Genomic DNA, 23,734 nt, shown 5'->3' with positions numbered 1-23,734 from the left:
ACCCTGTTCTGTGTCAAGTGTTTTGCTCTTGTTAGTCCGCATGATCTTGTGGAATGCAGAAATAAAAATGCAATAAATGTCATCAGACCACTTTTTTTGTGGGCGTGCAGGGGGGGGGGGGGGGGGTGATTACAAATATCCAAGGCCATGATTACATCATGCAGATAATAGACTAACCTGCCTGATATGTTGCATTACAAGGACAATCACAAGATATGGTGTGAAACGGAAGTGCAGCTGTCTTTTCCTATCAAAACTGTTTTTGTCATGCCAGTCCTATCCATTCTTGCCAATCCAGACAGTGCTTGCTCTCTCCTTCTCCCCCATCCTCCACCCCCATCGCCCTTTCTTTATTTTCTCCTCCGCTGAGTGGAAGAGGAAATATACTATTGTCAAAGCCCAATAAAAGAACCTTTCAACAATTGTAACATAGTCTCATTCAGAAAGAAAATGGCGATATTTGGTCAGGGAACCAGTAGGTAATCAGAGAGTCACACGACGGCAGTTGCATAGAAAAACTACCATAATTTTGATCATCACAGTTGGATGGGGAAAAAAAATGCAGAAGAGAGAAATGGAAAAAAGAGAGTACATAGAGCAAGAGTCAGCAAGACAGAGAAAAGAATGAAAAAAAGATGGGGGGGGGGGATAGGGGAGTACATGTAGGCAAGAGTGACTGAAAAGCAGAATGGCTGAGAATTGGGGGGGGGGGGGTAGGGGTAGCATAAGAATGCAAGAGTCCCAAAGCCCATTTACAAGTACCATGACAGCCAGGTTATTTTTATGCCCTTTCAAAAGTTGTTTACCCCAAACCCTCTGGAGCTGATTTGCATATGAATGACAGTAGGAAGTAACGGCTTAGGGATCCCCTCAACTTTCAGCCCCTTTGCAGACTTCTTGAGAAGGGAGGGGTGTGGGTTGTATGACTGACAGAAGCAGAGAGAGGGAGAGAGGGAGCTTGAAGTATATAATATTAAAGCAGAAGGGACTGCATGAAGTTTTTCTAATGACATCATTCCATGTTGTGATTATCCATGGGCAATTCTTTGGAATAGATTCTGTGAAGAAAAAAAAAGTATATTTACTGAGTTATGAAAATGAGTAAATGAAATTGTAAAGCCTTTCAGAGAACAGACATATTTTTCATCAGATCAGATCCTTTTTATTTATAAGACTTTTCCCTTTTATAAACATTGTTGTTCTTCAGCAAATGATGATTAATTAGCTGTAAACCACAGGTCATGCTCATATCTTTTTTTCCCCCTTCACATCATGCCTCAGGTATAATAGGATGTTTGTTCTTCCATGGGATCTTAAAATGCAAAACAGAAACATCCATTTTGTTGGTTTCTCACAACTTATAAGTCATAGTAAGACACAAGAATACAAACTTGTCTTAAAGGTCCAGTTTACCTTTGGGAGCAGTGATTTAAAAGAAAATTAAGATATCACATTTAATGCATAATGTGTAGGTCTGTTGTATTACAAAACATCCAACCATATTAAATTTTTGCAATAAAGGTAAAAATATAAGGAGATATCAGTGTTATTCTTGATAAACCATAACTGTAGATGGTTATTAGAAGTCTGGAAACATTTGAATTATAACTATTGTTCAGATTTTGTGTATTTAGCAGTAGTCTACTTAATATTGTATTGATTCAGTTTTTTACAGTGGTTGTTTCTATCCCTAACTCACATTTTAGAACTATTCTAAAGCACTAATGCTGGGTTTTTGTTTCATCTGCAAATGATAAATTATGCATTTAAATGTTCACATGGAATTCCAATGCCTGTCACACCTTGTAAGTGTGTAACTGTAATTGAAGAATCCCATATCAGTCAGGCACTCTTTTCCAAGAATATAATGGGGGGAGGGGGGAGGGGGGGGGGGGGGGGTAATGCCCTGTGCTTTCAGCTTGAATCTTCCCCCCTTTCATCTGTACTGGGCCTCCTATATATCTGAAATATGAAGTTTATGGCTCTGAGAGCTACATGTACAAGTCTCACCACGATACATAATTGTTATGTTCATGAAATACCACAGTTCAATTCTCTCTCTCTCTCTCTCTTTATTTATCTGTCTTGTTATTCTTTTTTTTTCATCCAGCTCTTTTTGCTCATGATATTTCAAGGACATCTTGTTATTCGACATTTTCTAAGTGAGAGTTTCAAAACCTGTGATGAAGAAGACTATATTTGGGTCTTCTTTGTGTGCAGAATACCAGAAGCATGCTATTCTGATGGACATGTACATTTCCAAAAGATGTCCATTAGCAGATGTGTTGTTGACATCAAGCTCTTATAGCTTTGATAATTCTTTGGGTTTTTTTATCTTTTTGTTCTCTGATTGAGTTGTTGCTTTTTCTTTAAGTTTTCTATGGCTTTTGTGTATGTTTCTGACTCCTAAAATATTTGCATTTATGTGGAAATTTCCCTTCATATTATCATTGAAAACAAAACATGTAAAACATCTGCTATCTTTGTCCTCTGGTTGGGTTGTTGTTTTTTTTTTCTTTAACTTTTCAAAGGTTTTTGCATATGTTTCTGACTCCTAAAATATTTGTTTTCATGTGGAAATATCCCATAATACTATTATTGAAAACAAAGCATATAAAATATTTGCCATCCAATGGCAAGCTTAAAAAAAACATTTCAGCCACTATTTTGTATGAATCCACTCTGGTATTGATGAAGAGGAGAGTCTGCAGGTTATGTAAGCCAGCATGAAGATGAAAAGCAAGCCTGTTGTCACAGCCAAGATGTTTATAGTAAAACTCCTCACCTACAATTTGTATGTACAAATTGTAGCAATAGCACTCTCGAAAGTAGAGGCTACAGGTACACTGTAGGACCTACCTTCTAAAATGAGAAGTTGTTAAGTTACTTTTATCCCAATGAGAAACTGTTGGGCTGTGTGCCAACAATATAGCTCCAGTAAAGTTGGTTGTAAAATTGTTTATTGAGGAGAGACAAGCCAAATTTTCATTTTCATTTTAAAGGCTGTATGGTAATATCTGTTCATTCTTGATTCTGTTTACAGACTAGAAATAAAATGTCCAAATGTCAGAAATTTACTATTCCTTTGGCAGAAGCATTTAACATAATTAAGCCCTACGATAATGATAATGATATCTTAATATCTACTTCAAAAAAAATTATCATTTTGGATAGTGAGACTACATTTGTATCTTAATTCAGATACTCAACCAATGATTAGGCCTACTTATTTTTGTACATGGGCCAATAATGCATAGTGCAGTGGTACTTGTGCTGTTCCAGCTGCATGTGTATGTTCTGCCTGATTGATATCATTATACTGTTCAATACTGTAATCAGAAAATTAATAATGATGAAGTAAATTACAGGAGTTACATTGTATTTCAAGGATTAGCTTTCATTTATAATTCTTCTGAAATTACTAACATATCAAATATTCTGGTGAATAGCCATAAAATTTACTTTCATCCATTTTCTTTTCGGTAACCCAGGGTTCAGCGTTTAAAAAGAAAGAAAAAGAAAAATAATGATAATAGTAATAATGATGATGATGATGATGATAATAATAATACTATAAATAAATATAATGATAATAACAATAATGATAATAATAATAATAATAATAATAATAATAATAATGATAATAATAATCATAATAATAATAACAATGATATTGAATTGACAAAATAGCAATTTTTAGATGGTATACATTGTACCAGTATGCCACAGTACCAAATACCCCATCATGTGTCTAAATTTACTTTCATCCATTTTCTTTTCGGTAACCCAGGGTTCAGCGTTTAAAAAGAAAGAAAAAGAAAAATAATGATAATAATAATAATGATGATGATGATGATGATGATGATAATAATAATACTATAAATAAATATAATAATAATAACAATAATGATAATAATAATAATAATAATAATAATAATAATAATAATAATAACAATGATATTGAATTGACTAAATAGCAATTTTTAGATGGTAGGTGCCTATACCAGTATGCCACAGTACCAAATACCCCATCATGTGTTGATTAATGCTGTTTGCTTGACCATTTTTTTTTTTTTGGGGGGGGGTAGGGGGAAGAAAAGTAGGGAGGAAAAAAATCAAGTCTGTCAAATCATGTTAGCTCAAGGGATAAATCCAGGGCATAAAGACCTGCTGTACTATATATGATTGGAGATGTCTTTCTGGCCTTGAGTCAGGTTGGAGGACATGATTGTAGACAGACAGTGGATGTGGTCAGTGCTGTGGTCAGATTGGTTTCCTGTATGGGGACACACGTTGTGGATCAAATAAAGTGTCTGACAGCAAAGGACTGAGCTCCATAGAGGTGGACATGTATACATAGCAATGCTGTCAACCAGCTCCTCTGCCTATTAATGTGCTTGATTTATTTTAATGTCAGTTACTTCCTTTATGTGATTCTAGAACATATCAAATAATGTGAATCAGAAATCCAGTGCTTCAAAATGTCACCGAACTGTCATGCCAGAGAAGGAACATTATAGATACAGTTGTACAATGCATGTTCTGCACACCTGGACAGTATTACAATGATACCAAGTTTACATAAACTTTTTTCCTCCAAAGTTAGACATGAGGACATGAATGGCAGTCATATTAAATTTGTATTGATGAGCAAATCTAAACTGATCTATTTGCCAAGATTACATAAGAATTATAAATCCCTGACTAATCAGTAAAATCTGTCAATAAACTATACTAAAGCAAGAAACTTGAACCTGTTAAATACTAGCCACAAGTAGTCTCTGGCAGATGTCTGATGGAAAATGCCTGTAAATAACACAATCAAATTGTCTTCATTAGGTTTAAAAGAAAATATGTAGGCCTACAGAAATTGCTATGAAAGAAGTAAGAAAGTAAGGCTGAGTTTGGTTGTCAGTACATGCAGGGAGATGAGATAGAGGGAAATAATACTTGATAGTAATATGTACATATTAATCACTTGTATAGCATCCTGTGGGGACATGAGAACACATTGTCCATTCAGAGAAGATGTTTTTGTGGAATAACACCTGGAATGTCCTTGTGATATTTTCCTTTGATTATAGATAAGATCACTCAAAATGTTTTCATATTTGCTAGTATTTTCATTTGAGGATGCGGTAGAATCTGAGTGCTAGCTTGAAATCTGTCAAAAGTGGTAGTCTACCGCCAAAAGCGGTAGAGTTGGCAACTAAGCCTATGTATTTTTTTTTTCTGTGAATGCAAAAATTCAACGGACATTTCATGCTCAAAACAACAACTGAGGATAAATAACATGTCTGTCCACAGTCATGTGACCATTGATCAAAATGTCACATGATATTCTGAACTGGCAGTCATATGACAAAAAAAACCCACTTTTTTTTTCAGTATAAGTCTGAAGTCTCACTTCTTGCTAAAGAATTCAGTGGTCTACAAATTTGGTGCATGTTTCCAATGGGAATATGCTCTTTTGTCTTGAAATGTTGCTTTTGAGACCCATAAGGGCTTTTTACACTTGTGTTTCTTAACCCCAGACTTTCTCTGACCCAGGACTATCGTTAGTCCTGTACCAATTTTTTCAGCCTTTTACACTCGCCAATTAGTCTCGTACTATCTCTTGTCCGGGGCTAAGGAGAAAACTGACCTTTTTACACTCGTATTTCTTAGCCCCGGACTTTCCAAACCACATGAATATTCATAATTACGCTGTGTACTGTACACGTACACGCACGCACCGGCAGCACTTGATTACCTCGTTTCTGATTGGTCAGTGAGGGTCGGACTTCGTCTCCGTCGCTTAGCCCAGGATTATTTTTTCGTTCTGTTTACACTCACTTGCTTGGCACCGCAATTGCGGTGCTAACCCCTGCTATTTTGCAGGGCCAGATAGTACCGTACTATCGGTGGGGCTAGCCCACTTTGGCAAAAACGAGTGTAAACAGAAAGTGGGCTAAGGATATTCCCGTACCAACGGTGGGACTATGGGGGGGGGGGGGCCTTAGCCCCACCGTTGGTCCGAGGCTAAGCAAAATTTTACAAGTGTAAAAAGCCCTATACAGTGCCTGGCCTTTGTCTCTAACCAAAATGAAGTCCATCCAGTAACAAGAACTGTGTCTCTTCTTACACTATACAGTTGTACATAAAATATATGTCTCACCAAAGACAAAACATGCTTCTGCTCTGTTCTGTATTGGTACATATGCATATGGGCCAGAGTCTTTGCACTTGGAGGACTGGAGGTATAGAACCCTTCATAAAAAAAAAGAAATAGGAGCAAATTCCATCATCATGTCAGTTATATCATGATTCATTATGGCATTAGTTATATTGGGTTTGATGAAATATAGCCCAGCTTTATAAGGAAGTTTTGTTCACCAGCAAAATAAAGAATACAAATCCCCAACTATGAGATAATTGCTGCCTAATTGCATGTAGCCCCCATAAAATCTCCCAAAGAGCATAAATACTTAGTTTAAACTTTTTATGAATATGTAATGATGATACATAATCATTTGTTTTGAACTGAAATAGAAATATACTGGTAGCATATTTTTGTGATGACTTTGATGTATGTCTGAAATGTTGACATTGTTTCGGTTCCATAAAAATGTAATTCTTATCCTGTTCTTTCTCTCACAGAATATGGCTACGGCGCCGAATCCGAGCCGGAACAGTCAGTGCCAGACTTTCACTCAGAAAACTGTAAGTATGCAGATATGATATTTTGCCACTCAACATGCAAGAGTACCTTTTACTATTAACTGTAAAAAAGATTGCTTTTATTTCCATTGCACAGAATTTTCAAAAGCCTCTTCATGGCAAAATTCGTATGTGCTCCTTTGATTAGCAATACATTCCAGACGATTAATTTCAGTGTTTCTATTTGCTATTTACAGAATTTTGATGCATTTTTTATTTCTGATTTTGTGGTTAAAGATTCATTGAATTCAAGATCCATCTAAACTTTCTCCGATAAAGAATATACTTTCAAAGTGTTTTGAATGTTCATCCAAAGCATCGAAATATTTGACTAAACCCAGAACTAAGAGTTTGTGGTGAATGTGTGCAGTGACATTGATTTCTATCAAATATGTGCTTCTTTTGTAATACAACATGTATCAATCTTTTACTGTGCATACACATAACGTACCATCACATAATTTGTATGTATGCAAAAGTGCTTGAGCAAGCTGTTGCAGTGTTTGATTTCCTTGGCTTAGATGTATCTGTGTAATTAATTCGACTGCAGTTTAATATCAGTAAAAATGTACATTAAAAAAGAGCTTGTGTATAGAGAGTCCTTGATAAAAGTTGTATATCATACTACATAGTGTAGTCACCATGTCAATAATCTATGTGAATGAATAAAATGAGGGAACAGTCCTAAGTCTTTCTGCTGACTCGCTTAAATTTACAAGAGAATACCATCTCTTTGATGATAATCACCAACAAACATCTCTTTACAGTGGAATAGAAAGGTGACAACTATCCATTGATTCATGAAATTCAGCCTTTTTTAATCCTCACCATATTGGTACATTGTAACATCTATTAATGTTGCCATACCCTTGCCTTGTGGATGTAAGAATTGGCGGGGTATTCGCCTCGTCAGCCACAAATTTTCCGGGATTCCGAACCCATGATCGCTTTCTCACTTTGCCCCTGTGTGTCATTGCATGTTACAAGGCCTGCCCACAGGTGTAATGCTGCATAACATTCTGAGGCCAGCCCTGACTAGATTGGGGCAGGTTGATAGTGATGGATCCCACGTAATGAGCCACAAACTATGCTTTTGTGTTTGTTGCCATTTTGGTGTTTTAGCATGGGGGTGGGGGAAGGGGTTTAAGATTTTAGAAAAGTGTGTTTTTTTGCTTGCTCTTTTGATAGAAATGAACAAGGTTCATGAATTTGGTGGTACACGCTTAACTTTTTTGTATGTGTGTGGTGCAGGCAGGCACATGTAATCCTTTCATATCTTACTGCCATTTGAAATGTGTGTGGAAAAGAAAAAAAAACAACTAAGCAACTTACAAATTACCTTAGGATGATATGGAAATCTTTCATGTGTTCTTTTGTAGGGATGTGTCACATATGCATGTGCATGAAGTAAAACTTTGATTTTCATTGTCTTCGTCAGGAGGGGGGGGGTGGTCAGTGTTGTGGGAGGAGCTTTTCCCCCTTCAATGGTAGATTTCAAAACTTTGGGCTTTGGCATATCAAATCCTTGGAATATGAGGGATTTTGGAGACTTTTTTAAAGCTTTTTATTTATTTTTTTCGGGGGGGGGGGGGGGTTCAGAGTGAAAATTCATGTATCAGAGTGACGCAGTATTAAGATATTTTTTTTTTAAATGAATTCTATGAGTCTTGTGCAGATTGGGTGTGAGTGTGCCAGCCCTGCCTCGTTTCTATTCATGAGAAGGAGCGACCACTGTATGAACGTCAATTGAGTGGGAGACATTTTGTCCTGAGGTTTTGATCTTCCACGGTATCTCCCTTTAAGTGTTCTCTTCAAACTTTTTGATGAGTTCATGTCTTCTATCAAACATCTTAGACCAGGCTCAAGCCATTACATATGGCACAAAGCACAATTGTTCTAAAAAGAGAGCTTGTTTTGAGAGCCGTTCCAGTGATTTGGTGCTTCCTCATGTGTTCACCGCACTTCCCAATGACGCTTCAGTCTTACACTGCCCATGAATGAAAGCGGAAGGTAGATTTTGTTTTGTTTTTTAACTACATCCACATGTGTTCCTAAAAAGGCAGTGTTCAACAATGTTTCCCATCTGAAAATCTGAGCTGCATGATCATACTCTACATGTTACCACTCATTTACCAGTCTATGATATTGTGTAGATATGAAATATGGAAAATGTAAGGGTTGAAAAAACAACAGATGGGCTGAAATGCTTCAGAAGGTTAAACTCTGCAGTTAAACTGGATTTACCTTACCCAATATCATATCCTATATTATAAACAGTAGACCTATTGTAAGAATAATCCAATGCAGAGAATTGTTCATTAGCATTGCAATAATTGTTCATACCATAGATTCCTTAATAGTGACAGTATTATATGAAACGTAGTTATGCCAGAGCATCATCACACTGTTCAGATAGTGAAGTTCAATCATTCTTAAGTTGAGCCACTACCAAATCAACATTCTTTTAAGAAAACTTTTTGCTGTTTAAACGCACATTACATGACACAACTTGTGGTGCAGCAAACTATTGCATTTAGTTTTGAGAATAATAAGTTTCTATTTCTTTCCATCCATTAATAAAATGTCTATATTCTGCCCATCCTGCTTGTTAGAAATACTGCAGTGTGCATGTCGATTCTGTTATATTCCTTGCTGTTCATCTCCTGGTATTCCAAGAGACCAGGTCTGAAAATGGAAGACTAGCCCTAATGACCTCTGGTTCAGAACATGTTTACCTAATGCCACTTAGAAAAAGGATGTTTTTGTGATAACTGAACTGGAGTTTGGGGGTGGGGGAACCATGCTTGTTTCTGAATGGAGACTGGGAAGAAGAGAATGGAAAGAGGAAACAATTTATTGGTCATGGTTGAATTGGCTTTGACTGGGTTCTGATGGAAAGGATTTTTGTGTTGAATAGGTTTCTGTGGTAAGCCAGTCTCTAAAACATCTATTGTTGACCAGGGTAGGTGCTAGAGTAAAGGTAGGTGCTCTGGCCTGATCTATCCTGCTCTATGGATGAAGGCATTGAGGCAGTTAATAAGTCGCAAGAGTCTGGTGGCAGAGTCTAGATAGATCTCTCAGTGAGGATCCTAATCAACTCCTGTTGTATTTGTCAAGATGGGTTTCTAGTGTTTGATCTTCAAGATACCACAGTTAGATCCAGAAGGCATTTTATATATATTCTATTTGTAGACTTATCTAACTCTTGTTGACAAGGAAGGAAGAATAAGTTGTTTTGGTGTTATCACCCACTCCACTGCACAAAGATGACAAGACTGCCATTCTTAAACTAGATTGTACAATGTATGGCTCCATCTTATGTTTTGACATTACATTGTCCTGATAGTATAGAGATGCAGTACTTTGTAGTAGTATTGTGAATGCATTGTCATGTAGACTTGTAGGCGACCTACCGCATTAACAATGTAGCCTGCAAAATATATAGAAGACTGTACTCTTGAGCTGCAGTTATAAAGTTAACTACAATGTAGCTGGTAACTGAATAGTGACTCGAATGTCAGGGGTTCAGATGTCATTTACTTGAAAGTATTCAAATTTTGTTTCAAAATGCTTCTCCACATTAACATTATGACAAAAGGTAGGCCTACTGACAGAATATCACAGAAACAAAGTGGAAGAAGTTTTGAGAAGAATGGACGTATAAAAGATGCTTGGGTAATTTTAAAGTTGATGCACTTTTACAAACAAGTGGTATCAGTAAATAATGTTGAAACTAACTGTTTTGTCTATTTGTACAAAGAGGCCAACATTTGAATTGAAGTCTTGCTTTTCTTGTCTTTTTCTTTTTTTACCTGCATTGTTAAAAAGAAAATCAAGAAGAAAATTTCAATTTAATGAGCTGTGGTAGAAGATCTCATAGCAGTTTATCAGATGGTGGGATACTTGATGGCCAAGTTGGCATACATCATTGCTCAGTAAAATGCTTGATGCACATGCAGGCAATGGTAGAACTTTCTCCAGCTTTTATACTGTGATATGTACATAAAGGTAGTATTGTTGAATATTTTGGGAGTATGGCATCACATTGTTCATGAATGAAATGGCTCCCTGCATCCTTCCGAATCTCATCTCCATTTTTTTCCTCTCTTGGCAAAGTGGAAGCTCACTTCCTATCAATAGCATTCTTCCCTTCCTGTCGGCTTCCCCTCTAATCAGAGCATATCCCATCTGTGTTTTTAAAGTGCAGTTTAACGCTGTGTTCAAGTTCGCTTTCTCGAATGAGTGCAAAGTTAAACAGACAGAATTAAGTGAGGTGATTTAATGTCATAGGGAAATTGGAAAAAAAAAAGCCACCACAACCTCAAAACCACCATCTGAGTTCAACCTGCTATTTTCAAAGATTAGGTGTGTGTGGTTTTTTTATTTCTTTCCTCTTTTATTGATTTTTCATCATATCATGCACAAACTTTGGTTTGACTCCTTCATTTAATAGTTTGTGTTAAAAAATAATCATAAAATCAAGTTTCGTTGTTGTTTCTAAAGAAACAGTATTGACTATAACCACCTCCCATCCTTGCCAGGTTAATAATATTTGCAACAGTGAAGATTTTTATTCTGAGTAGTACCAGACTTGTAAGGTTTAATGTGATCATCAGCCGAGCAACCTTGCATTGCAGTTACCACTAATACCACCTTTACATGAAAACATGTGAAATGTTCATCTTCCATAGCTTTCTAATGTCAGTCCTGAATTTTATGAAATTGATACGGTCCCTTTTCATCTGATTTTGCTCTCACTGTCAAAGTCAATTTAAACATGATGTGGAATTGCACTTTCAATCCAAGTGACTGATACATGTAGGTTTGTGTCAGACATGCATTTAGGGCAGTTAAAGAAAAAACAAACCCTCGAAATGACCATGTGAGTACAGATTGTCATTTTTGAAGATTAGTTTTAGTTCTTTCCTCTTCGGTTAATTTCTTAATCATATTGGACACAAACTTCAGCTGTAACTACATTATGTAGTCAAGCAGTTCAAAAGTAGAATAGCATTTATTTTGCTTTGAAGGCTATTCTCTATACACATGTTTCACAGGCATACATAGATGTGTAGATGTGCATGTATATTTTTATCAGAGACTTGTAAGACAAGCTTATAAGTTCTCCAATTTTAGAGCAAGAACTTAAGCTATAAGATTGAATGTGTTAGAGTTGACTACAATCTTTGCTTTTGCATGGCAATTTACCTGCAACAACCTTAAGTCGTATAACAAGGGTAATGTACCTTGGCTTAATTTAGTTAATATTGAATGACTCACAAAATTTGATATGAATAAACCAAAGGTGAATTTTTACAAGGAAACAGACAAAACAAAATGATTAATTGGGTTGTATCCAGTAATATCTATACCAAAGGAATGTAAGCATTAATTTTGCTGTTGAGTACTCAGAACAAATGTTTGGATACACGTTTGTTTTTCAGATGGTCATATCTGCGTGGTACTTACTGTTAAATACACAAATTGTCATACATTATCCGGCTGGATATATAGGTGCGGTCAGACTGGCAAAAGATCAAGAAGTTTAATATCTTCAAGTCTTCGCAATCTTTTGTCGTCTAGTCACACTGTCAAAAGATCGAGAAGTTTGGCGAAAGTGGCATAGGGGGAAATATCCCTAGTTTCGTGGGAAGTTTTGCGGGAAGTTTGCAGTCACACTGGCAAAACTTCTTGATCTTTTGCCAGTGTGACCGCGGCTTCTGATTCTGTGATCACCTGGACCATCAGAAATTGAGGAGAATCAGCAGACACATCCAAGGGCTGTGTAAGACATGTAAGATGAGAGTCTGCCAATAGGTCTGTGCCAAGTGGACCAGACACTACTGCTGCGTACTCTCTTGTCATTGTTACTTCACTTTATGCTCATAAATTTAAAATTTTATATCCTTCTGTACCACTGCAAACTGGGTTACCTGTATGGATATAAAAAATATGATATCCATGCTATAGATTACAACATTTTTCTATAAAACAGGGCAATAAATATTGATTTAAGAATACCAGTATAGTTTGGTGAGAAACTGACCTGTGTTCTCATGATAATTTTCTTTCCAGTTATCTGAGATAATTGTACCACTGTATATTGGCATGTAGGCCTATTCCTTGATACAATTACAACTCTCTCTGTTAGTGCATGGAGCTACATAGCTCCATGGTTAGTGTCTTCATCCCTCATAACTCATGACTGTCATGCAGTTTCTGTGCAAGTTTATCTAAATGCTGAGGTTGACTTCAACCTTTTAAGTGCCCAACCACTAAGTTGTACTTGACAAGGTTTTTTCATCAGCATTCAGCAGTTCATCTACACTTGACTTTTGTTATTGTGGATTAGTAAACCTGCTACTTACAGGTGTAAAGCAATGTGCCTCAGTTCAACTGAAAGGCCATGGTGACACAATAGGGATTACGGTTAATGAGGTAACCTCTTTAATCCATTAGGTAATCAATTGCAGATTTGCTCTTAACCCGTTCCATACGGGAACCGGGTGGCCTGCTAATTAAGTCTATGGGCATTTCAGAATTCAGTGTGGAACGGGTTAATAGGAACTATAGGGAAGTTTGTACGAGGTTGAACATTCATGAACAATGTAGTGTTAAGCTTTCAATGTGAATCGTCCTATTGATTTTAAATTCTTGTGTAAAGAATTAGACTGGTCAGCATGTTTATGGCCAAGAAGGCTTCTCTTCATATCAGATGACATTTTTATATTCTCTGTGAAAGTAGCATGAGAAATGTTCAGTCTAAATTTTGATACACTCTGTGAATGAAAGTGAACATGATGTGACTGGGCATTTAAAAACTACCCCTCCTCATCCCCCCCCCCCCCTAATGATTCTGTCTGGAGCTGGAGGGGAAGGGAGGGCAGCTAAGTAACTGTGTGCCACAGTAATGTGGACATGAAGGTCATTGGGAGCCAGGCGGGATAAACACTCATGGTAGGAGTGACATGATTTCTTCTGACATACTTAGTTTACCATTCAGACCTTTGGCTTTGGGTGCGTTTATCTAAAAATTTGTTAGGCAGACTCACGGTCCGTAACGCATTTGAGCCATTTTCAGGCGATGGATAAACGCAACCGTGTTTTCTAATGCATTTAAAAACGTCGATTTGAAACGTTATGCAAAGAGTTGTTTGAAATGCATTTGAGGTCATGATGGCCTTTCTGCAAGTTGACCTCTACTTCCCAGGTTGAATGGCGCAAAGCAGCTCTGCCATGACAACACTCGATTCGCAGTTATATGTGCTTTTAAAGACAAATGCGGCACCCTGAGAATTGTGTTTCATACCATGTTCGTATACGCCATTCAAAAAGCATTTTGAAACATGATTCTCTTAAAATGAATGCAGCCTTAGAGGGGTCCCTACCCCCCCCCCCCCTACTAAAGCTGTGAGGCATGACAGGCAGGTGTCACTGACAAACTGTTGTGCTCCATTTATGGTAATGTTGGACAAATTGCTGCTGACTGCCAGTGGCTAATGTGTGCAAGATAGATACCCATATACTGTCATTTTCTGCAGTGAACACCACGGTCGTTTGGATTCATTCATGCACACCATAAAAGTTTACAAAGGATACGAAGGTAGGTGGGGGTGGGGTGGGGATTGGGAGAGAAGGAGAGACAGAGGGAGAGAGAAGACAGAAGGGGGAAGGGAGAGGAGAGAGAGCAGGGAGGGGGGAGACAGTAGGGTGGGATAGGGGAGGTGAGGCAAGATTGTGTGCAACAGGGCTTCATGCCAGGATAATGGAAAACTTCCACATGCCTGAGGTGAAATCGGTTGTGGTGGCTGATGGTAAACAGCTGCGCAGGTGCCTAGTCTTTATTTGTAGACTTCTCTAACTTTGGTCATATGGAGCAAACACATCATCATGGTCACAGAAGTAGATTTGTATGTAACTTAATGGAAGAAAAGTAATGGGAATGATAGATAAGGCAGAGTAGTGTTCGAAGCCCCAGAAGCTTTAATACAGCAAGCATGTTATATTTAAAATCATTTGAATTTAGTGATGAAGGAAAATTGGCCCCACACCCACAGCTATGAGAAGTTTAGTTGAGGACTGTCGAAGCACTTCAGTGAAATCCATCCATACTTTTCTTCAGAATGGTTTGACAACTGAGCCTTATAGACCTTTCTTCCACCTCCCTGATTATACCAGGGGGTTCTAAAGCCTCCTGTAGCAGCCTCGAGCAGCCTTTCAGCCAAGTACTGTAAAAGGCCGAATATTTCGAGAGGGTTTTACTTTCACAAATTTTGTGAGTCGGATGCTATTTGCAAAATTAAAAACACGCAAAAATATTAACTCTGATCCCGACATGAATGTGATGTGCACACATGTAGCACTTCTCTGTTCAGTACTATACTCCACAAACATGAATTTATAAACCACTGGCAAAACAGGGGGTGGTTTCAGAGGCTCCTGTACCAGCCTCGAAGAGCCTTGACTAGCCTCGACTGCAGGGTTCGAGAAGCACCATTTCTGTCAACCTGGAAGATATCACTTAAGGTCGTCGCCAGCTAACATAAAAAAAAAAACAGCCATTGTCACTATTAAACTGCCACTGATAAACACCGCACAACTTGCACACTTTCGAACTCAATCACGTTTGCGGTTATGTAAGAAAATCAAAAGCCCATGCCGTGTATCCTTAGAGAACTCAGTTACGATTGGAAAGGAGCCAGTTGAGCCTTAGCAGTATAAACAGACAAGAGACTACTTTTTGGAGCGGGCTTTTGAACCTCTTCTAGGACTCCTAGGAGGCTCTGAAACTTGCCCGCAGTATAAATAGGGTATCATGATTGACTTGGATGCCGTGTCAGATTTTTAAACTGTCAAAAAATTTGCCACGGCAGTCCCGGTGCTAATGAGAAACTTTGTATGCCATAACAAACATTAGAGTGAATGCAACAAAACACAACAGCACGTAATACAAGTAGGCCATAACAAAACTTGGAGGCAGCCCATAGCGGGACACCGCAGAAAATACTGATAGAATCCCCGTAACAAATTGTGTACAACTCTATCACTGATCTTTATGTAAATACACACACAAGCGAAGAATCTCAGCTGGAGTTGACCGATATTCGCTGTCACATGGCTGATGGGTAGTGCTATTCATGGTTTTTCCGTGCCCCAGATGGGCAGTGAATTCAATTCACCTTGTTTGATTATTGTGTACTGTCTAAGACCTAGCGGCTTGAGGAATTCAAATTTTGAAGTTTTCTCCAAGCTTAGACTGTTCAGATTCTGTAGGCCTATTCATGTCTACATCCTATGAGTTTCATTTTGGACAGAATTTCATTTTGCTCATATACGCTGCACATCTTACATAGCAAATTTGAAAGGATACAATCGATTTGTGACTTCTCTTAGCTGTTACTTGTTGTGATTGTCTTTCATAGTTCATGCACATGGTACTCTTGCTTCTGCAGTCTTTAAAAAAAGTAATAGATGCAGGAACAGATTCATTCTGGTCTTACAGTAATATTTTTCTTGACCTTGTGATTTGGTTGCCTGGGGCAAGTAGAGAGTTTGGCCTGTAGTGTAGCACACTAGGTGTGTCTTCATCAGCTCGAAGTTCAAACTAATGGGATATTTTGCGGTCATGGAAAATAGCCTGATACTGCGAATGTGCGTCTTCATCAGCTTGAACAGCCCGCTCAGGGAAATTAGCCTGAAATTTGACAGATGCGCACTTTGCATCATTAGGCCTACTCTGCTTAGCTCGCGGTTCGAAAGTGGGTTTCCCCGTGCAAAATCTCCTATATCACCGTATGTACGATACTACAACCAGGGAGGTGAGCAGTACAGCATATTCTCTCCAAAGGGATATCAATAATGCTACTCTTTCTTCTGTCCAGTGAAATATCTTATGAAATTAATGATTTGCAGAGTCTAAACACGTTGTAAATACTCACAATCTGCAAGAATCTTGAGCTTAGGTAGAGTGGACCAGAAAAAGAAGTACAAACAAGGATGTATACAGCCAGCATGCATGGTATGGAGTTCTAAGAAGATGTCAACAACAGTAGGCCTAGTACTCACATGTGATCCTTGAATACACTGTGCATGTATGTACACAGTCACTAGCTTGTACATGCACTTTCCAATAATTCCCCATAGTCAGCTGGCTAACCGGAAGCGTGGAGGGATCGAGAAAATTTTGGGCTAATGGGGACGCACCCAAAATAGCACGTTAGTTCACGAATCAGAGCGCTATTAAATGACTTGTAATGCACGAACTAGCCCAAGATTTCTTGGGATATTTTCCTGACCAAATAGCGCGCTATTTGTGTCTTCACCGCACAAATAGCATGCTAATTTGACTTCGGGAAATTTTCCCAACTGCAAAATAGCGCGCTATTTTGAAAACTCGGGCTGATGAAGACACACCTATCGATACATCTGTCACTTGTGTTCTTAAAGCTTGTCAGAGCATTAGCCCTCCTCCCAGCAAGAACTCCCAATTTGCACAGAATTTAATCTGTCACGGACATTTTAAATGGGAATACCATTTGGACAGCTCACAGATATGACAGCACAACTGGCAAGTAAAGCCCATTCCAGATGTGCTCTGTTCAGTCATCTGAAGTAGGAAAAAAAGAAATCCAAATCTCTGTTGGGGGGAGTGGGGGACACAGCTATGAGTTGACTTGTATGATATTTGCTTGAACTGTACATTTGGTTATCACTTTCAGAATACAGAAAGTGCATTTCTTCTTAACTTGAGTAGGACTTTCTGCATCAGTGTGTAGAGTTTTACTGCCAACAAGCTTGCGAAATGAAGTCTGCACGGAAAAGACTATCATGCCCTGGCTGCCCCTTCTGTCATTGTCAGGGACGATCTTAACATGCCTCAAGCATTACCAACTTGTCCGAATGGGCAGCTAACTAGCTGCCAGGCACAAGAGGTGTGTTGTTTAGTTGGTTAGATGTGCAAACTGTTTCTCTGGGGGATGATATCTGTGGAAGAGGATTTGAGGGGGGGGGGGGGGGGGGGAGTAATGAAGTGTGATAGTGTGCAATATGGCTCATTATTCATTTGATTTTCCCAACATCCCAATACACTCTGTGTTCTCTCACTGTGGAAACTTCATTATGAATAGGATTCACTCTAGTTCCCATTAATATTCATGCTGGAGTCATGTTGAACTGGAGTATGAATATATTCTTCTTTTGGATTCTTTTCTCTCTCTTTTTTTTTTTTTTTGGGGGGGGGGGGAGATGCTGGAAGGATTCCTCTGATTAAGACTGAGCAATTAATCATCCTTATCATGCACATCATAGTCACCTAGCAACGACGTCTTTCTCTGTATTAAAGAAAAAGACAGCAAGTACTACAGAGCCAAGACAAGAGTGGATGTCACCTTGTAAACTCATAGGAAGTAATAATCCCTGGCATGTTTTTAGTGTAACACTTTGATGAGTACTGTAGCTGAATATGGAACATGAATATTCCTGTTCTGAAGCCCAGATCATCATGTGTTAACAATATCAAGTCATTTTGATACAGCAATTATACTTGCATTTTTTTTTTTAAATCAGAAGTCGTAAAAGGTGTTGTATTTGAATGTTTTCAACTTCATGTGCTACATTCAGGTCTGAATCTTTTATAAGTTTTTGTTTGTTTGTTTGTTTGTTTATTCATTCAACGCTGAGAAGAGGATAACACAAAATTGAGAGTATGTAGGACACCTAAATACCGGGTAGGCCTAATCATTTCTGCTACTTAATAATTTTGTTGTACATGTACTTGTCTTGAAAGAAACAACTCATCAGCAGTGTACTACAATGTACACTGTATATATACAGATCTAATTTTTAGGCCTTCCTGTCAGTTTCCCAAAAGAATACCTGTTGTAAAATTCTGCCAAATTTTGGTCTCTAACCACCCTTCCCCCAATAACTGCTACTTGTATGTATATACATCGCCCATAGAGCCTATATAAAGTGTTTTGTCTGATATCTGTCAATCACTATTTAAACGTGTTATCTGACAATAGAGTGTTGTTATCCCATTTCAATACCGAGAACAGCATGTCAGGTTCAGCTGCAGTGATCTGCAATATCACATATTTTGTTTGTCAAAATATACACGTTTTGACACGCTGGTTGCTCAATCAATAATTTTAGTAGGATTCAATGGAAACACACAAATGCAGATGGTTCATCAAGGCACATGCCAAACTAGAAATGAGTGGTTGCATTTCATAACCACAGTAGCAGTTATTGAATGATGTTGAAATGATTTTCATTCTACATCATGATAACTTGTCTTTTTCATGGGTAGGGGCAATGATAAATTTGTCCTCACATCTTGTTTGTGATTTTCAGGATAATGATACCCTCTGTGGTAACATGCCTTTCTGTGACGTGCAATTCTTTACAAGTTTCCATGGTACCCTTTGCATCAAATTATGATATGGTAAAAATTAGCACAGTATATCTTCGATTATTGTCAAAAGGGGTGTTCTGTAGTCACAACACTAAAGAAATTGATTTTGGAAGGTTTTTCATATTTGATTTTGTACAAACCATTGGGAGAGTTATGAGGTGGACATCTCATCATATTTCCTATTGTATTTGTGACATACATCATTTGTCTTCGAAGAATAGATATGTGAAAATGTACATTCCGTCACTTTCCTATTTCTATGTCCAGGTAATGACAGTTCTGCCAGGTGTGCCATTTGTTTGTTTGTTTTTTGTTTTTTGTTATTTTATATAATCAACTTGAACATGAAATGGTATTTCACTTTATACTGAAATTGCTAATTAGATATGTATATTGCCAACTGTAGACAAACAAAGAAGCTTACATTCATTGCGGAGAGCCATTCCTTATTGTCACTGAAAAATAAGACGGTAAAAAAGTTAGGTCACATCAAGGAATTGTGCCAAATGTCTGCTTGAATTATTGTCAGAAATGATCAAACACTGGATAACAATATTTGAATTTTGTTTGAAGATGTTTTGGTCTTGTTTTTTTGTTTTTGTTTTTGCTGTCATTATTCACATTGAGAACTTTCACTGCAAAAAATGTACAGTTTTTGTCATGTGCCGTCTGTTCCATGTTTTGTGTACTCTCTAATACCACGCATGGAATTTGCAGTAAACCAGCTAGTCTTTTGTACCATTAGTTGTGGGCATCAGACGGCTTAGCTAATTGCACACGTGTTGCACGGTGGCAGAACTTACTGTTATTAGTTGGAATGGAAAAAGGAAGGTCAAATATCACGATCATTAACCAATCACAGCCAAGACACCACATTTCTGTAGTTTAATGTTGTCCTATATCTTATTATGATATTATGATTCATTGTTATTATTCCATAAGGGTGAATAAAAACCTTTGTTTTCTTTCATTTGAGCCCTATTGTGTTCATACACCTTTGTTTATTTTAGTCGTGGAATTATCAAAAGCCTGAAAATCACTAAATCTATAACTGAAGCTTATGTTGGCAAATGTTTTTAAAGACTGAAGTTAATGACTATGTGTCAAGTAGGCAATTTGTATTTTCTGAATATCTTCCTGATTTTGTGCATATTTGATTATTTTTGCCAGTAATATAATCTTGCTTTCGTGTAGCTGTAAAGATAGTGAAATTCAGTGTTGCCAATTTCATAATGACTATATGATGATTTTTGCAGGAAAATTTTTCCAGGATGTGATAGGGCTATATCAGATGATATTTCTCAGTGACAATGGGCCTTGTTAAAGAATTTCAATACCTGACTATTTGCAAATTCATCATGAAAATTGTTTATGTGCTCAAAATACAAAGACATACATTTCAATACCAGATTCGAATTGGCACTGTAGCAGAGACTCCAACTCTCCCGTTTTCGACGGGAGATCTCCCGCCGAAAACCCAATTTTGCAAAATCTCCCGTTCTCCCGTTTGAGATTTAATTTCTCCCGCCCTGGCTCAATGTCTCCCGTTGGAAAGTATTTCTTACTTATTGCTATCGTATGTTGCAAGAATAAGCCTTAGATAGCACCAGAGAGCATCTGTAACCCTAGGAACTTCGCACTTCGCACACATAAACTTGGAGTCTCCCGTTTGCTAGGGGTTTCAGGCGGGAGAATCTCCCGATCAGAAGGTGCTTCGGGTTGGAGTCTCTGCTGTAGTATTGTAGCGGTATGTCATGAGATATACAAAGTCTATGATGCATTATTGATCTACAAAAGCAAGGGCCATTAGCAGTTATGCGCATATCCAGGATTGTAGAGTTAAGTAACTCATCGTCATGTATTCAGGTCATCTTGTCGACTAATATGGGGCAATGCAGCAAAATGTATGTGTGCTTGTAAATCTGCTTCATTGTACATTGTATCTTCTTGTTTTAGAATGGTAAGATCTTGAAAGCAAAGGCTAACAACATTTTGTGTGTTTGAACACTATGCTTTCAAAAACTTTTATAAGGATTGTTATACATACGTAAGTCATAATTTCAACCGTGAGTTTCTGAAACAGAAAAATGGAGATCCAGTGAGTACACAACAAGAAAAATCTAAATTACCTCTGACATGTTTTTTTTTTTCTCTGCTTCTCTCTTCGAGGAATAATATTTGGATAAACACTGTACACGAAACTTCAGTGCCTCTAAGTTGAGAAGGTCGTGTTAAATTGTGTTAGAATGTGTGTTTGTGTGTGTGTGTGTGTGTGTGTGTGTGTGTGTGTGTGTGCGTCCACTTGTTGACTGTGCTAGGACAGCAGCCATTCATTTTCAGCCATTCATTTTCTCTCTGCCCCCTCTCTATGCCCCATTTCTAATTGATGCATTTGCGTCATCATCAGTGCATGTAATGAATTAAATGCAGTCTTGCTCCGTGTCTATAGAATTCGATGCAAAGGGGGGAAATAAAGAGCAATGGTGAGAGACGCAGGCCGAAAGAAAGAGATGGAGGGGGGGGGGGGTGGGGAAGAGGAATAGGAGAAAGGGAGAGAGAGGATGGGGGCATTGAAATTGATTGTTTAGTGAAGAAAACGGGACGCATAGACATGTCTCATGATTTTACACTGGTTTGCTGTAATGCTGTGATATGCAGCATACATCTTTTTTTGTATTCCAGACATGAAGTGCCATTTTAAAAGTCCCACTTTCTGGAAGCATCCGCTGCTTTTTGATTGATTTTTTTTTTCTATTTATTTTCTTTTTCTGTAATGTATTGACACAGTTTCTGTTTTTGTGCTTGCCCGGCAGGGTTTGAAAAACTGTTTTTCCTTTCGTTTGCAACTTCACAACAGGCAGGCCATGAGTTTGTTTTTGCTTGCTTTTTTCTTTTCTCATTTTTTTATTGCGTATATTTATCCCCACTCCCCATCCTAGGAGTCTGTTACCAGTACTTTACAAAAAGCATTGAGAAATGAAAATTCTGTCTTTTTATACTTTTCACCATGTCCAGGCACAAGAAATATTAATGCCTGCTTCTCGTTGAGGCAAATTTCATCATTAAGAGCAGAAACTTTATGAGTTCACTAGTCAAGCTGTCACCCTGCTCATTGTTTTCTACTTCAAAATATTTTGAGAGCTCTAGCAAACAAGCTAGACAAAAGAATGTTGCTTGTGATTAAAACATGTACACTTGTAACAAGAGTCCCAGACAAAACTTGTTGAGCATATGACATTTTATTTACCCCCCTAGGCTAAATATACAATTGAATAAGTCATAGCTGTTTGAATCTCGTTCATGACGATAATGGTATGTAAATTTTACAGCTGCCAGAATTGTTGGTGTTTCTTTATCCCAGTCTCGGCAAATATACACAGACATGTTTGTTCCTCTGTACCTCTGCAAGAGTCCAATTATGCACTCTCTAAATAGATTAATGACTGTTCTTTGCACTGAGTAATTTCTACATTTCCTCTTTTTTTCTTTTCAACACAGTGCTTTTATTGAAGTAGATCTGTTTGTGTGTCACTTGCTGTTCACATTTACCATCATTTTGAGATTGTAAACTCACAAGAACCCTGTGGAACCAGCTAGCTGCACCTGCACCAGAGCAAATATTTTCAACGATGAGTTCAAATATGCATTGAACTTAGTCCACCATTGAGTGCAAGATTTTTGTTCAAATAAGGGCACTTCCGATGGAAATGTTCGGTCAAGTGCAAGAATCAAGTTGAAAGCAAGAATGAAACAGAAGACAAATAGGAATTCTTTCATCAAAAGATTTGTGTCAGAAAAATAGAAGAGAAGCAGGGAAGGGGGGGGGGTGTTATTTTATGAGCCTAAAAAACAGTCATGATTTTATGGATATACAGTATCTTTTAGTAATGCCTCAGTTTGTTTTGTTTTGTTTAAACATGAAATTTATTGTCTCATGCATTGTCATAAGAAGAGAAAGTCGCCATAATAATGATTATGAGGTGATTGGTAAATTCAAACATTTGAGTTTTGTTCACTGACAAAACTGATCTAGATCAGTGGAAATCTCCCTTTTTGATAATCATCCAATTTGACTCGAAGTTTTTCCACTTTACTACTTCAATTCTTTTTTAAAGTGCAGTCTGAAGGATGTTTTCTTTTGGGGGAATTATCTTCCCATTTCTAGCCATAACTGGACATAACATATATGAGCATACTACTGTTCGTATACAGGAGGTGAAGGTTGTCAGCAACAGAAATGCCTCAGTGGTAGAGGATGTCGCTGTACTGTGATATCAGAAATTTTCACACGCATGAAACTTTTGCGAATTTGGTGAAGAGCCAAGATTCCTGAAAGTGAAATACACATGAAAGGTTTTGTCTATACAAAACATTGAATGCCAGTAGTGCTGTACACTGTACAAGTTATCATACTAGTAGTGAACATTTTGATTGTTTTTAGTACGCATGTTTAGAAGTGCGCATTTGGTTTTGTTGTGTGCATTGTATCAACCAGCAGTGTGGGTTCAACATATCCCTGTGGCTGTAGTACAAAGTCCATGTAGTACTCATAATTTTTTTTTGTGGTTGGCAATTTGCGAAAGTTTCATGCACCGCAAATGTTTCTGGTTTGACAGTATT

At 37.8% G+C, this 23,734-nt stretch overlaps 1 protein-coding gene across 2 annotated transcripts in view; it reads left to right on the top strand.

Annotated features, from left to right (window-relative positions):
* LOC139739543 (ETS translocation variant 5-like) overlaps nucleotides 1-6,776 on the top strand; it is a 34,809-nt gene extending 28,033 nt beyond the window's left edge. For both annotated transcript variants that reach the window (XM_071650146.1, XM_071650147.1), the window contains exon 5: nucleotides 6,640-6,776. In XM_071650146.1, coding sequence (XP_071506247.1) covers nucleotides 6,640-6,761 — 122 coding nt within the window. In that variant the 3' untranslated portion in view covers nucleotides 6,762-6,776. The remainder of the gene's footprint in view (nucleotides 1-6,639) is intronic.
* The last annotated feature ends 16,958 nt before the right edge of the window (nucleotides 6,777-23,734 follow it).

This window comes from Diadema antillarum, unplaced genomic scaffold (assembly GCF_040938485.1).
Source record: "Diadema antillarum isolate AM-2024a unplaced genomic scaffold, OU_Dant_1.0 seq00000804_RagTag, whole genome shotgun sequence".
Lineage (NCBI taxonomy): Eukaryota > Metazoa > Echinodermata > Echinoidea > Diadematoida > Diadematidae > Diadema > Diadema antillarum.
This window is presented reverse-complemented; position numbering and strand designations above follow the sequence as displayed.